Source organism: Crocodylus siamensis, chromosome 1 (genome assembly GCF_052110815.1).
Source record: "Crocodylus siamensis isolate JL-2025a chromosome 1, ASM5211081v1, whole genome shotgun sequence".
In the NCBI taxonomy this organism is placed as follows: Eukaryota; Metazoa; Chordata; order Crocodylia; family Crocodylidae; genus Crocodylus; species Crocodylus siamensis.
Window position 1 is genome coordinate 364924434 of NC_143395.1, and position 15783 is coordinate 364940216.

At 44.1% G+C, this 15783-nt stretch overlaps 1 protein-coding gene across 2 annotated transcripts in view; it reads right to left on the minus strand.

Annotated features, from left to right (window-relative positions):
* The window catches only part of ESD (esterase D), a 34735-nt gene extending 26729 nt beyond the window's left edge, over positions 1-8006 (minus strand). Inside the window, exons 1-2 of one of the 2 annotated variants that reach the window (XM_090025805.1) lie at positions 7865-7957; positions 1646-1706 (exon numbers count right to left, since the gene is read on the minus strand). Coding sequence is in view for 1 of the 2 variants with exons in the window: in XM_090025795.1 (XP_089881921.1) it covers positions 7865-8000 (136 nt within the window). In the remaining variant the exon portion in view is untranslated. Of the gene's footprint in view, positions 1-1645; positions 1707-7864 lie in introns of both variants that reach the window. The other variant, XM_090025795.1, reaches the window with a different exon arrangement.
* Positions 8007-15783: the final 7777 nt, after the last annotated feature.

The following is a 15783-nucleotide window of genomic DNA, read 5'->3' on the forward strand; positions in this document are numbered from 1 at the left end:
GCAACTGAGCTGAGTTTTACCATGAAATTATCATGGAAATGTTTTCCAGATTTCAAAAAAATTATTAAGTTTACAAGAACTTTTCAGGCTTAACACCAGTGGTCTATTATAGAGTACTGAACTTTGTGGCAGTTTGGTAATCCTTAAAAAAAACAAACAAACAAACAAAAAAAACACACACACACACCAAGAATGATTCTGAAAGAAGTGAACAGAAGCTATGAAACCTCTTCCTCATTTATTCTTTCGGCCATAAATTTGAGCATCTTGTTGTTATGAGGTCCCGCTCATCATCTGTCAGTTTGGCTGCTTACTGATGTTAAAAACAAACAAACTGAGCTTTACCAGAAGCAGCAGTGCATGAGGTGTACCTGGCTCCATAGCATCTGCATCAATCAGGTGCTTCAGTGGGGCTTTTTGGCCCTCTTATCTAAAGCCGTTTCAATCGGCTATTACATAAAAGCGCCGCTGAAGCACCTGATCTATACTGACCTGGGCGAGATGGGTTCAACCAATATGACGACTCTTCTGGGCATGCATGGGACTTGGCGCAGCAGCACACCAAGTTTAAAGTAAAGCACCATGGGTGGTGGGGGAAAGAGGGGTTAGGTCTGTAAGCATCCTTCATGTTTATTCACCAACATCCACAAATGATCTCCACTTTTACAATTTCCATTTAAAATCTACTATTTTGGGATCATTTTCATTCTTCTATTTTGGCAAACATGACCTTCAAAGCCTGACAAATATCAAAATCTTCTCCGTACAATTAAATCCTTACCTTTGCCTTCATTTTGTTCATAAGGTATTTCTATACATGTGTCTGGAAATATTCTTCATGTTGGAAAACTCAGAACTCGATTTAAAATATGTAGGCACCTCACTCCCATTGAAAATCCCTTTAAAATCAATACCTTATGCACTTGTTCTGCATGAATATTTATTAAATTTAATATTAAGCAATCACTGAAAAAATACAAAGTTGAGACCAAAAGTGGGAAGCTTCCCAGATGAGTGCCCTACCTACTAAGCCTTGAGTCATGTAAACTGTTGATCTTTTTCCCTAGCCCAATAGATTACTAATTCTCTTATTCATAGTAGAACAGCTTCAGCAAGGATGGTTGAGAATAGCCCCAGCCCAGAACAGCTTACAAATGGCAAATTATGTTACTCCCTTGGAAAGCAAGTGAGATGGTCCTGAACTCCCTCAAAGAAGGAAATAACTGTTACAACAATAACTAATAAAAAAGAAAATCGGGAGTAATTAATAAGAAACAAAATTAAGTGAATTATGCATGTATCCAGTATGTACCCAAGTGGAGTACAGTAGATCTAGTATCTCATTTTATACTTCGTAATTTCTTTAGGCAGGGTAGTCTTTTGTTAAGCACTTCTGCAACATGTAACGGTGCCATGAGGTTATCAAATCAACATCTTTTTTGATACATGAAGACCCATTGGGTGGTAGTTTTTCAATCAGTTTGTCTTTTTTTTTCTTGTAGCACCCTGACTTGTCTCTTAGTTTCTTTATGAAGCCCAATAACGCACTGTGAATTAGAGACTTTTCAATGAACTGGTAGCCTGAGGCTGTTAGACTTTTAATCCACACTTCCTACATTAGATGAAAAAATGCTGTTTGCTTTACCTGCTTTATTGTCTGTACTTTTGTTCAAAACCAAGATCTAGTGAAATAAAAGGACACAATCCTGCAGAAGAAAAGAATTACAAATATACAGAAGGCAAATTAATTCAAGTCATAACTGCAGTTAAATCAATATTTTTTTTAAAAAAACACTAAAAAGAAAGGGAATACAACATGGTTTTTGATAAAGCAGAACTCCCAAAGAGGACTTTAAAGGAGTACAAAAGGAAAATCAATTAAGAGTAGGAGAAAGGAATTAGGCAAACAGTATTTTAGACTACTGCTGAGGAAGAACTTTTCTACCATTGACACCTACTTGTCTATTGAATAGTTTCGGTGCCTGCAAGTAATTTTAACTAAACAAAGCAGACACTACAGCAGGAGTCAGCAACCCCCAGCAAGCGTGCTGACCATGGCACCCACGGCCATCTGCTTGGCACACCACCGCCAGCCCAGCCTCTAAGCAGCTGCTGCTGCCAGCCACAGAGCCCAAGCTGCTCCCAGCAGGCAGCCAGGAGGCTGCAAATCCTGCTGCAAGCAGACTGGCCTCCATGGGCCGGACGCAGCCAAAAGGCTGCAAACAGATGCTCCGGGCTCCAGCATGTTGGCATTCTGGCACGTTCCAAAGTAGACATTCTGGTTTTCTTGGCACTCTGGCCAAAAAACATTGCCTACCCCTGCACTATAGTGTAGGTAACAATCTGACATTAGCACAGGAATCTGAATTAACAGTACAGATTTGTCTGTTCTACATATCATTTTCTGATAAGTCTTGCTAGCAATGAAAAATGACATTCAAAATAGCTGAATTTGTTCAGCTGTAGCAAGGCAGAGGGTGGGGAGGTAGGGCGCGAGCAGCGCAACTGCCCTGGGTGCTGAAACCAAGGTGCTGCCCAGCTGGGGCAGGGTGCAAGACAGAGCCAGGAGCAACTTGGTTGGGGGAGAAGGGGTGTAGGGATGGGGAAAGAGCAGTTCCCACCTTTGCATGTCTTTCCAGGCAAGTGGGGGGAGAGGGGGAAGCATGTGCTCCCTAGATCTGTGCACAGGGCAAGGGCGCCGTGGGCTTTGCCCCAGGCCCAACTTCATTGCTATGGCACTGCATTTGTTTCTGTAATAGGTGCATGTCTAGGGGAATGAGAGAAATCTGAAGTATTTCAGTTGGTAGGACTTGAAGTTGACGTTAAATCAGTGACTTGTAGATACAACTGAAGAAAGCACAGAAACAAAGTTACAGCATTGACAAGAACATAAGAAATATAAAAAGAGAACAGATGAACCAAACAGGAAGATTTATGGAGAAAGGGTTAGGAGGCAGTTGCATATTCTATAAAATGGTACACTGATTTCCCCCCTGGAAACCAGATGGGGCAACTGGCAACTGACGCCCAGGAAAAAGCCAACCTATTAAATAGGTACTTTGCGTCAGTTTTTCATCAGTCCCATGGGACGCCCATGCCTGCTATGGGACAGGGAGGTCTGGGTGATGGGGATCCCCTACCCTCCATAAATGCTGACCTCGTGAAGGAACATCTTGAGAAGCTGGATACCTTCAAGTCAGCCGGCCCTGACAGTCTGAACCCCAGGGTACTCAAGGAGCTGGCGAGCGTCATAGCTCAGCCCCTGGCACGGATCTTTGAAAACTCCTGGCGCTCTGGTGTAGTGCCCGAAGACTGGAAGAAGGCCAATGTGGTGCCGATCTTCAAGAAAGGGAGGAGAGTGGATCCGGCTAACTACAGGCCCATTAGCCTGACTTCTATCCTGGGGAAGATCTTAGAAAAGTTTATTAAGGAGGCCATCCTTGATGGACTGGCCCAGGCTAACATCCTAAGGGATAGCCAGCACGGGTTTGTTGCAGGTAGGTCTTGTTTGACCAACCTCATTTCCTTCTATGACCAGGTGACCTATCACCTGGACAAGGGAGAAGAGATTGATGTCATATATCTTGACTTCAAAAAAGCCTTTGATCTGGTATCCCATGATCACCTCTTGGCAAAACTGGCCAGTTGTGGCCTTGGCTCCACCACAATCTGCTGGCTAGGAAACTGGCTCCGTGGTCGGACCCAGAGGGTTGTAATTGATGGCAGTCACTCATCGTGGTGCCCTGTGACCAGTGGGATCCCTCAAGGCTCTGTCCTTGATCCCATACTGTTCAACATCTTCATTAATGATGTGGACATTGGAGTCAGGAGTGGACTGGCCGAGTTCGCCAATGACACCAAACTATGGGGCAAAGCATCCACGCCAGAAGATAGGCAGGTTATCCAGGCTGACCTGGACAAGCTCAGCAAATGGGCAGACGAGAACCTCATGGTGTTTAACATCAAAAAATGCAAGGTTCTCCACCTTGGGAGGAAAAACCTGCAGCATCCTTATAGGCTCGGCAGTGCTACGTTGGATAGCACTACAGAAGAAAGAGACTTGGGGGTCATCATTGACCCCAAGATGAACATGGGCCTGCAATGCGATGCTGCGGCTAATAAAGCGACCAAAACGCTGGCTTGCATCCATAGATGCTTCTCGAGCAAATCCCGGGACGTCATTCTCCCCTTGTACTTGGCCTTGGTGAGGCCATAGCTGGAGTACTGCGTCTAGTTTTGGGCTCCACAATTCAAAAAGGACGTGGAGAAGCTTGAGAGAGTCCAGAGGAGAGCCACGCGCATGATCAGAGGTCAGGAAAACAGATCTTACGATGACAGGCTGAGAGACATGGGACTCTTTAGCCTGGAAAAGCGCAGGCTCAGGGGTGAGCTGATGGCCACCTATAAGTTTATCAGGGGTGACCACCAGGATCTGGGGGAACATTTGTTCACCAGAGTGCCCCAAGGGATGACGAGGTCGAACGGTCACAAACTCCTGCAAGACCGTTTCAGGCTGGACATAAGGAAGAATTTCTTTACTGTCCGAGCCCCCAAGGTCTGGAACAGTCTGCCAGCGGAGGTGGTTCAAGCACCTACATTGAACACCTTCAAGAGTAAATTGGATGTTTATCTTGCTGGGATCCTATGACCCCAGCTGACCTCCTGCCCTTTGGGCAGGGGGCTGGACTCGATGATCTCCCGAGGTCCCTTCCAGCCCTGATATCTATGAAAAGTTTCACTTAGGCAATACCATCAATAATGAAGGGGAAAAGGGTAGTCTTGGCAGCAGCTGGGAGATGAAGAGATTAAGGAAAAGGCAATTAAGGAAACTACAGTCATCCTCATGAGAAACTACAGAAGACCAGTCTCTCTCTCCTAGGAGACAGAAGAGCTGTATGGGTGAGTGCAGGGGAGAAGGCAGAGGATACAGCTGTGCACAAGGGGAGGGAGTTGTGGGGCAAGACTGTTCTTGTGCCAATATTGTTATTTAGCTTAACTATTTCTCCCCGGCCTTTTATATCTCTAAGGTATTTACTTAAGTGAAATACTGAACTAAAGAAAACCTTGAAGCTCTGGTGGGGGAGTTTAAACCATCTGGGGCTTTAAAATGGCTGTAGTCAGTCAGGCCTATTTAAGACAGTAGCTCTATTCAATCGCTGCTACACTTTACATATATTATGTATTTAAATGGTCAATCATGCAATAAATTTAGATCAAGCACTCATACCAAATACGACAGGCCACAACTGCAAGTAATTATAACACAATTATCTAGTTAATTGCACATTAGATTTGAACCAGCCACACATGCAAAGTAATTATCACACAATAAAAACAACTATCCAGCTATAAAGAGCCAACCAGCCAAAGTGTCTTACAACTCTATAGCTGGTTTCTATCTAGCTTTAATGTGAACAGGTCAGGGCCCTGACAGCATCATCCAGTAACAGTTTGCATCTCAGGAAGTACAAGAATCCTACAATAAGCAGATGCATAGTAAACTGGTCCACACATTAAATGTTAGAGACCAAGATGATAGTTAATGGGTGACTTATGGCTGAAACTTGAAATGTGATACCTCTTTCAAAAATTCTCAATAAATATCGTAATTCTTGATATTATTGACTGGAAGGGATTCCTTAGGTCATACAGCAGAGCCCCGTTATTTCAGGTATCCACAACATAGAATCCCTCTGTTATGCTTCAGATAAAGCTTAATTGGGAGTTTGTTCCTTCCAGTACTTCTACTGACTGAGAAGTTATCAAAAATCCAAATGATAAGACTTTGAATTTCCAGCCTAAATTTAGTCATGGCCAGGATATACTCAGTCCTTGTACCATGTAGCTTAAACAGTTCTCCCTGCTCCCTGACATTTTATATCTCTGATGTATTTAGAGACAACAACTCTATTGCCTTTCAGCCTTCCTTTTTGCTGCTTTTCTAGATAGGGTGGGATATAAGTCTAATGAATAATAAAAAGGCCAAACTCTTTTAATCTCTTCTTATATGATAGACTCTCTCTCCCTGATCATCCTAGTAGCTTCTCAGAACTTGTTCTAGGTTCATTTAATCTTTTAACATGGTAACCAGAATTTAAATGACCAATACCCTTTTAAATCTTGCATACTTCAAGAAATTTGCATAGCAGTGTCTTCCACAGCCTAATGTGCAACTGAAAATTATTTTTTTTATTGGCTTCCAATTTCTCACTTTTTGATTTAATTGATTGCCCCCTTGCTCTTCCCATTTCTTATACTGAGCCATACACTTTTACTGTGAGTCTTCCTATCAGATTCATTTCCTCATGCAAGCAATCCCAGTCTCTTCACTATCTTTTCACAAAAGAGATTCTCCGGGTCTTTGCACTGCCTTAACCACTACGGCAGAGTATGCCAAGGCTGAACTACCTGTTTACAAAGCTTTATTATAGTTGCCATCCTAAATCCTACACATCATAAAGTCTTGGGTTTTTTTCTTCTTTTCTTTTTTTGACTGCTGCTGTACTTTGAACGGGCTGTGGGCACAACGCCATATCTTTTTAAGCAGGTCCATTCTGGGAACAGGAAGAGATGGACCAAATTACTCGGGCAAAAAGAACTAGAGACTTCCTGGGTCATCGCATCCATTTTCCTACTAAAAGCAACTGCATCTTACAAACATGTTCATAAACCTACCAACCTTAAAACTACTCAAGTTACTACTCCCTGCTGGGAGCTGCCCCAGAACCTCACCCTCCCAGAAACCTTCAAATGTTCAGCTTTAATTTGCTCCTCACCCGCTTTTTCCTTTCATTTCTTCTCCTACTGGCCTCATCCTTTACATAGCTCTTTTGCCCTCCCTGGCTCTCATTTGCCAGGCAGGGGTTTCTTAGGGCAATCTCGTTTATTGGGCCAACACTGCAGTGGGGAAGAGTTAAGACAATCTTCTAAAGCAAGATCTTCCATCTCAGATGACCAGGGAGCCCTGGTTTTCTCCTATTAAGAAAAAAAATCCCCAGTTTTTGGATTAAAAAAAGTAACGCAAAATCCACATTTTTTCTGCAATTAAAATGAAATGCTATTAATATATAGATATCTAGTGGTGTTTCACTTTAATCATGGAAAAGTGTGGATTTTGCGTTACTTTTTTTAATCCAAGAATTGGGTTTGTTTTTTTGTAAATCAGAGAAAAATCAGGATCCCTGCTGATGACTGCACACCAGGAACAGCAACTCCTGACGATCTCCCTGTTGTCAGAGACCCAAGGCAGAACGCCGTGTCTTCTAACGCTTGTGGTGCCCCTCTCCCCATGAGAGCTGGTCAATAAAAGATCACCCTGAGCAACCCCTGCCTCTCACACCATTTCCAGACCATCGTGGCTACATCACCCTGAGGCTAGCATTAGGGCTCTTAACGGCCCAGGAGAAACCGGTTTCTCCCGTGATGAAGTGCAGCCGTTCATGTGCCCACAGAAGGTTCCCTGGGGCAAGAGACACAGGAGACATTGCCCAGTGCCGCCCAAGGAAAGGCAGAGAGCGGCCCAGCTAGCGGGTGAGGTTAGGCTTGGACTCAAAAGCAGGCCAGCTCTTCAAAGGCGCCTCCCAAAGGCAATTACAACTGGAAAGGGAACCAATTCCAACAAGCCCTGTGTTGGAGGGGGAAGGCTAGCTGATCTCACCCTGCGCATGCGCGGATCCCCAAGCAAATACACAGCGCGCTTCCGCCCACTTTCTTCGTGACCCTCGTTATTCGCCCTCCCCCGGCCCCGCGCCTGCGCAGCAACCTTGCCGCCAACAGGCCCCTTCCCCGCGCCTCGCCTCGCCGGGGACTGAGGGTGGTGTGTGACGCAGTAACATTCCAACCTCGCTCCCCCAGTCCTGCTTACCTGGACCAGCGGTCGCGCTTCGCAAGGTGGCTGAGAACGCGCCGAGTGCAGCTCCGCTTGGCCCCGCCCCCTTCTCCTCATAGGTTGGTGCCTGGAACCGCCTCCCACCTCGCCTGCTTGTGTTCTTTCCCCCCATTGGGTTTTAGCCCGCTCCCCTATCCGCGGTGCAACTGGGTGCGCACGCACCCGGCGTTTCCCGCCGCTCGCAGCGCCCACCCCACACGGCAGTTGCGGGGGTGGGGCCGGGGGTCCGGTCCCGCACGGCCCCGGACACGCGCAGCACTCGGGGGTCTCCCGCTGCACAGGCCGGAGCCCTGCCCTGGCTCCTCCTAGGAGGGGAGCACAGCCTCCCCGCGCCCAGCAACAAGGCAGAAGCCGGCCCTGATTCTCAGTCCGTTTTCCAGAGTCGCTTTTCACCCCAGGCCAGGCTGCCAGCCCTGAATGAGGTGGGCCGGAGACTGAGCGGCCCTGTCGAAAATAAGTATTTGTTAAGGTTTGTGTCAGTAGACAGACATGTGGATTTTCTCTTTGGACAGTTGGGCCATAGTCTAAGTATGCTGTCAAGCTGGCCGTCTCACACAGGGGAAATCGTATCTCACACTGACTAAGGAGCTGGCTTTATGGGCTGGGATGTTGGGGAAAACCTGCTTCAGGTCTTCCCCCACGCACCACAAGTCATGGTGAGCAGTGGACTCTCCTGAAGGAGTGCAGGCAGGGGGTTGCCCCACCCAACCTGGGTTTTTGAGAGCTGTACTGACACCTGACAACCCTTGGTGGTTTTTAAGGCCTGGCCGGACGAAACTGGCTGGGACCATCTCATTGGGGGTGGTCCTGTTTTAACCAGGGGTTGGACTAGATGTCCCTTCCAGCCCTAATTTCCTGTGATTCCTAACCCACCTCAGCCTGTGTACTGTGTACCTAGCCTAATGAGGAGCTGAGTTTGGGATGAGATTAGGCAAAATCTACCTCAAATCTCACCCCAAGCCACTATCTCAGTCACTGGGGGACTCTCCTGCAGAAGCCTGGGCAGAGCGCTGCTAGACCCAAAGTTTGTTTTCTGAGTATCCTGACAACTGACAACCCCCACCCCTTCTACCCTGAAAATGAGGAATTCAACCTTCTCTCTCAGTAACAGAGAGCGGGTAGAGGAATGGGGACCATGTACCATCCCTCCCATCTGCTTTACAGGGAGGGTGAGGAACAACCTCTCATGCCTAGCCAAAGGCTTTCACTTCTTTACCCCCAGCCTGCCTCCTAATACAGTAGGAAGAACAAAGGGGACATGCTTCTCACCCCACCAGCCTTCAGAGGTAAGACGTCACTTTAAAGTCAACATTTTCAAAAGTAGCCAAGGCTCCTCAGGGCCAAATCTACAACAGGACTTTAGCACCTGGCACCCATAAGGGAATCCACAGCCAGAATTAGGCACTTATGTTCATTGTATTACAAATGGGAGGAGTCATGCACCTCAGAACAGCATCCACATGTGGCAGGGGGGAAAGGTGAAGTCAATTTGCTGAACTATTATTTTTTTGATTGTGTGAGGAATATCTCTTATTCCTAAATTATTCACAGGAACAGAAGCTATCTTCTAGTGCTGACCTTTTGTGTGACATTGCTTGTACACCATTGGGTTTCTATTGCAGCTTGTCTTCTGGGTTATATTTTTTGATAGCACAGACTGAGGCTGAAATTGGAAAGAACGTGTCCTTTGTCAGATCTTTTCACTTATATAAAGTGAAACATAATCCTCAAGTTTTATTTACTGAGTCTTTCAAATGTATATTCAAGTTTGTAAGTATATAAATGAACTCTGATCTACAACTTGCTGTCAGAGAAAGATACTAGACTGGTGGCAATATGATGGTTAAAGCACTGAACTAATAAGGAACTGAAGCTCATATTTAAGTCCTATATAAGTCCATAAATAATCTAATAATGCAGTAAAGCTCCTTCTTAGAAACCCCATATGACAAGCCCCAGGAGAAAGATGCTGAAGTAAATATTGCTTGCCTTGTTGCCTGGGTGACACTCCCTAGGGATGTATCTTTCCTCTTGTAAGGGGAGTGAATTAAGCAAAACAACTCTCTTTGGCTACCCAGGAATCTTGAGTTATTAATCATCAACTCATGCAAATGGACACACATATGTGGATTTTCTCTTTGGCATAGGGACAATTGGGGCCATAGTCTAAGTATGCTGTCAAGCTGGCAATCTGATTAGCGGAAAGAGCCTGTGACTGATTTTCACCGACTCTAATCATAAGCAGGATGCCTAGTTATATACTTACCCAGTCCTGTGTATCTTATTTATATATAAATCTATTCACATTTAAGAATAAGCATTTCTGAAGAGAATGGTTTTTAACAATGTTGAAGACTTTTATGAATGAATGAAGTTAATTTGTCACAGATGCTTTAGCCTTTGTGGTAATAAACATTTTTTAAAAATTCAACAGCAGTCCTCTATTGTTGTCAGAGACTAAGTATGGTAACATGTTTGGATGGCTTTTGGAAGCCTGATCCAATTCCTAGGAGGAAATGCATTTATTTCAGTGATACATGCAGTTCCTAAGGGGAGTTTAGATAATGAAACAATTGAAAGATTCCAGCCATAATTTATGAGAAAGTGACACCAGATGCTGTTAGTTCCCCTAGGGAAATTGAGAAAACCTTCTATGACTTAAATTTAAGAAAAGCTACTGCTCTAGATACCTTCATGTAATTTGGTTAGAGGCTGTATAACTGGACTTACAGGAAGAAATGAAACTTTTCTATATAAAGATAGCCTGCAGGGAGCAATTTTTCACTCACTGAGATATGAGATGAATTAAAGTTATTTACAGGAGGTTTATTGTACCTTAAGATAGTAATAGTTTACTTAATTTGTCCATAACATATGGTAGTGAGTCTCAAAGTCAATGATCTATAGATAGTAAAGTCTGGTGGAAACACTATTATTTGTTCTGACATCCTAAATGCCACAAGACAAGACAGAGTACTGCACTGAGTGACTTCTGCATCAAGTCCATGATCTGTTATAGAATTACAACATAACTTTTAGAAAAAGTATCCAACCATGATTTGCACATGTCAAGTTATGGAGAATCCACCACAATCTAGGAAAATTGTTCCATTGCCTGATTATCATTGTCTTTAAAAGTAGATGCCTAATTTCTAGTCTTCTTGACAGCAATTAGAAATCTCTTTCCTATGTAGGTACAGCTACTGTATTCTGTTCTATAGGGGTTCTCATACTGACCTCCTCACCATAATATTTGGAGGCTAGATCAAACAAAGGATTTAGGTGTTTAGTTCCAAAATTTGTATCCACGAAGCCCCTTATCAGCTAAGAGTTCTCAGTAGAAAGCACATGTGCAGTACTGTACTCAGGCAACTACAGTTCTTCTAGATGGGGTGTATTGTTGGTAGACAGGATATATTAAATGGCTATTTACAGGCCCCTATGTGCCCAATTCTGTGTGGACTTCTGAAGATTTGAGAGTAACCAAGGCTACTTTAAACTCTACCAGCTGGCAGTTGCTCCCAAGTCATGTCAAAGGCCGCAGGAGCCTATATAATTCTGACTCTATCCCTTCCGGAAGACTCCTCACGTGAAAAGAAATCATCAACCAGTGAATAGTTTGGTTTTCATCTTGTGGGCTAGTTGGCCTTGAGGCCTCTAAAACTGTATCTCTAAAAGGAAGAGATTATTATATGCTATTTAACTTAAGCCACCTTTTTCTTTCAGTCTCTAGAAGTGAGCCTTGTATTTATTTTATTACTGTTTTCTTCTCCCTCAGAGATTAAGGAAACTTGATTGGAAAGTTACCATGTGTTTGTAGCAGCTGGATCATTCTAACTGTGAGACCAGCTGAGGAAGGAGGAAGTCACACAGGAGACTCTATGATCATGAATCCATGTTTGGGAGGAAGAAACACTGGACTCTTGAGGTAAGCTCAAAGAAACGCAGGAATGGTAAAGAAAAAAAAAACAAACCAAAAAACAACAACACAGAAAAATGTGTGCAAGTATTTTCTTCCATTATCTAGGTCTGAATATTTTATTTCTTGTATTGGATCCTGAAGAGGTGAACTGTAAGCCAGAGTATTCACAAGGTGGTTTTCTGTGAAAGGGTGTGCTTAAGAGTGTGGGAGGTATCAAAGGTGAGTTAGCACTGGTCATGGAGCTTATGTCTGTGGTTTCATGAAGTCCAGTTTTTGTGGAGAGGACATAGGAAGAGAAGCTATGGACAGGAGGTATGCCAGAGAGATCAAGGAAAACCCACAGGCCTGGATGTTTCAGGTTCAGGAAATTTAAAGCACATGAGCCCATTCATTGTATGAGACCAAAATACAGCACCTTGATAAGTATCAATAGGGAACACTCAGGGTAGTACCTGCAGGGTGGCTGTAGTATTCTACCCAGAGGTTTCTAGATCTATCTGGGGCCCTGTGGATCACTAATTCCTGGAACTCTTGTTAGCACAGCCGTCAGCTGGGTTTGCTGTAGTCACTGGTTGACTTACTGCTATTCCTTGATGACAATGAGACTACTTACTATAATATTAAGCACTCAATTCATACATCATGACAGAAATACTGCACTTTCTAGCATGGAGAGTTGGGAACCATATAGCATACTTAGTGACAAAAGAGTAGGGGAAATTCTGGACAAGGGCAAACTTCAGCTTCACCATCTTTAGATAGCACCTGAATTTCAGTGACCTTTTTTGAAAGAATCCTCCCACAAAACCTGCATTGTTTTATCTTGGAAGATTACAGATTTTTGAAGGTTCCACTACATAGTTAGCAATTCTGACATATTTTACTCTGATTCTTGAAAGAGAATTCATCTACTTCATCTATCTGTTATTCCCAAATTGGAAACTCAAAATTATCATATTTGCTGAAAAACTATTCTACACTGAAAAATATGTAAATAGGCATGCAAATAAGGTGCAAATAAGTCTTCTTATTTACTTCAGTTTTCTTTATTTACAGTACTTTATATTGCTTACTGTAAACAGTTAATGAGTGAGTGAAAACTGGATCATCAAACTTGAAGCATTTTGAGGCAAGCATTCACAAGAAAGTGCTGATAGCAAACCCAAAAATCAGTTCAGACTCTCTGAGAATGACTGACTTGGGTTTTGCATATGCTGCATCAATTAGCTGCCTCAAAAAATATCATACATTTTGACTTTTCCTATTGTTGATCATACAGGGTAGAAATTACTGTATAAATGATTAATTTTTGTACACCTGGCAACACTGCTCCCTAGACCTGCCCACATGTCTAGCTTCCAGCCACGACCCCAACCCAGCTGCCCAGCTCTGCACCTTGCCCACGCAGGTCCCACCACTGGTGGTAGGTGCAGGCCAGATGGATGCAGCCCCGCTGCTCAGGCATCCTGACCCAACAGTAGCAGCACTTCCAGAACTTCTGTAAAATCTACCCTACTTCCCAAATCTAGTTTTAGTCAGCTAGAGGAGCGAGCATCACTTCATTGTAAAAGGAATCTTAAGTGGCTCTTTTACCATTTTTTTTCCCTGCAGCCAGTTAGCAGAGAATCTGAGCAGGGAATGGCAGCACAGCTAGGATGCCCTTGTTTTCTAGTGATCTCTGCTTTAGTTTGAGGTGCCATTGGTGGATGGCAGTTGGAATAAGCATATTTGCAGGGTCTTTAGTTGATATTAGTCCTGTTCTATGGCCAGAGATGAGGATAAGGGGGAGACCCATGTATAGATGAGTTAATTGAAACTGAATATACTGTTCATGGGTTACATCACTGGAGAGTTACTGTGACACTCATACTAAATACAAATTTAATTGCCTTTAAAATTAAGCATTGATCAAAGGCTGGAGTATACAAATATATACAAAGGCTCCCTGAAGATAATATGTAAATTAGCTTGTCTAGCTTTATAATGACAGAGCATATATTACAACTAATGAGAATTTAGTTTCAAGGGGCACTACCAAAAAGTCACGCTTCTGTCTAAACTGATTTTGTTTGCTCTTGCTATAGTGTATGCCCAAAATTACTATAACCAAAAAGGATTAAAGAAATCACTGTTGTTTTGGTTACCCAAGCTTTGCCAGACACTTTTGTGATCTCAGGTCAATGTTAATTTTACTCAGTAAACAATAGAATAATTTGGTAGAAAGTTTTCAACTACCCTCTTAGAGATAACGTCTAATTTCCAAAGCAGCGATAAAATTTCTTCACTGTTAGAGCAGTGAAGCTATGGAACAAACTGCCAGTAGTTGTGGACTCTTCATCACTGTAGGTGTTCAAGAAGAGGTTGGATAGTCACTGGTTGAGGATGATCTAAGCCAGAGGTGGACAAAATCTGGCCCACAGGCTGGATCCAGCCTATGGCCAACTACATTTCCCAGCAGCCCCTGCAGCAGCATCTCTTTCTGGCTGCCACTGCCAGACCCAGCACTGATGCTTGGGCACCCCAGCCCATCCGCCCTGTACCCACTGCGGGGGATGGGACCTGTGTGGGCAGGGTGCATGGCCAGGCTGCTGGGATTGTGCCACAGCTGGGATGGCACCACAGCTGGGTGAGCAGGGCCAGGGAGACCCCAGGATCTTGGGATGGTGACAGCGTGGGGCTACCAGTTTTTCTTTTTTAATACATATACAACAGATATGCATTCCCTTCCCTTCCTCAGTTATTTCTGGCTTTTCTTTCTCTCTCTCTCTATTCCCTATAGACAAGCATAAGCGAGCTCAGACTTAGGATAAACTTTAATATTTTTGGTAGCAGGTTTTTGGTTTTGGGTATCCACTGTTTTATATTGTATTATTATTAAGTTTTTATTGATTCTTACTGTTGTATATTGTATTATTATAATTTTCGTATTGATTTTTATTGTTTCATATGGATATTGTATGGTTTAGGCCTGTGTTGGTAAATGAACCAAAGTAATGTCAAGTTTCCATTTTATATGTCAAGTCTCCATCTTGTGTCCTCTGCCCGGGCATCCCCTGTGTTGTAACTTTATGATTCACATACCACCCCCAAGTAAATTGCTTCCCAGATGAATGAGAGTGATTGGGAATGATTGAAATACAATGGTAGCAGGCCTCTAGTGAATGGCCTGTAAGGACCGGGCCATCACCTCGCATTGATTCATCCAGGAACCACAGACCTCACCTAGGAACAGAGACAAGAACCCAGCATTTGAAAGACAAAAGACCCTGCAGAACCAGCAACTCTACCAGTGTACCCCAACATTACACACACCCTTAGCTGACCCTTGCCTGGGCATGCCTCCTGTCACTAGGGTCACACAAGGTCTGCCCCTGTAAAAAGGAGCAGTGAAGACAGACCCAGTGGGACACCCTCTCCATCTGGACCAGCACCATGCCGGACCAGCTATCCACCCAGAGGCCCTGCCTGTGACCCCCTTCTGGACAAGGACCACTTTCCAGCCTGGATAGGTAGCTACCACCACTCACCCCCTCTTCAACCAAGGACTTGAACTCTGCTTCTCTTTCCTACCTGGACTCCAGCCTTTCCACTGAGTCTCTTTCTCCTGCTGTCAGTGTGTGTGTGTGTGTGTGTGTGTGTGTGTGTGTGTGTGTGTGTGTGTGTGTGTGTGTGTGTGTGTGTGTGTGTGTGTGTGTGAGAGAGAGAGAGAGAGAGAGAGAGAGAACCAATAACTTCATGGGGCTGTGTAGTATGTTGTCTGTGTAATAAAACTGTTATTTGGACCCCTAAGTTGGATTTTGCTTTACTATGGTTTGGGCCTGCTCCAATCTCTGCTCCTCACCCCTCTAACTTCTGTCTCATTTCTCCCTCTCTTGCTTCTGGCTCACTGTCACCTCCAACACCTGTCCTGAGCTCCTCTCTGCCTCCAAGCCCTATGTTTCTTTGCCACTGTCTTATCCCCACTGCCTTTTTC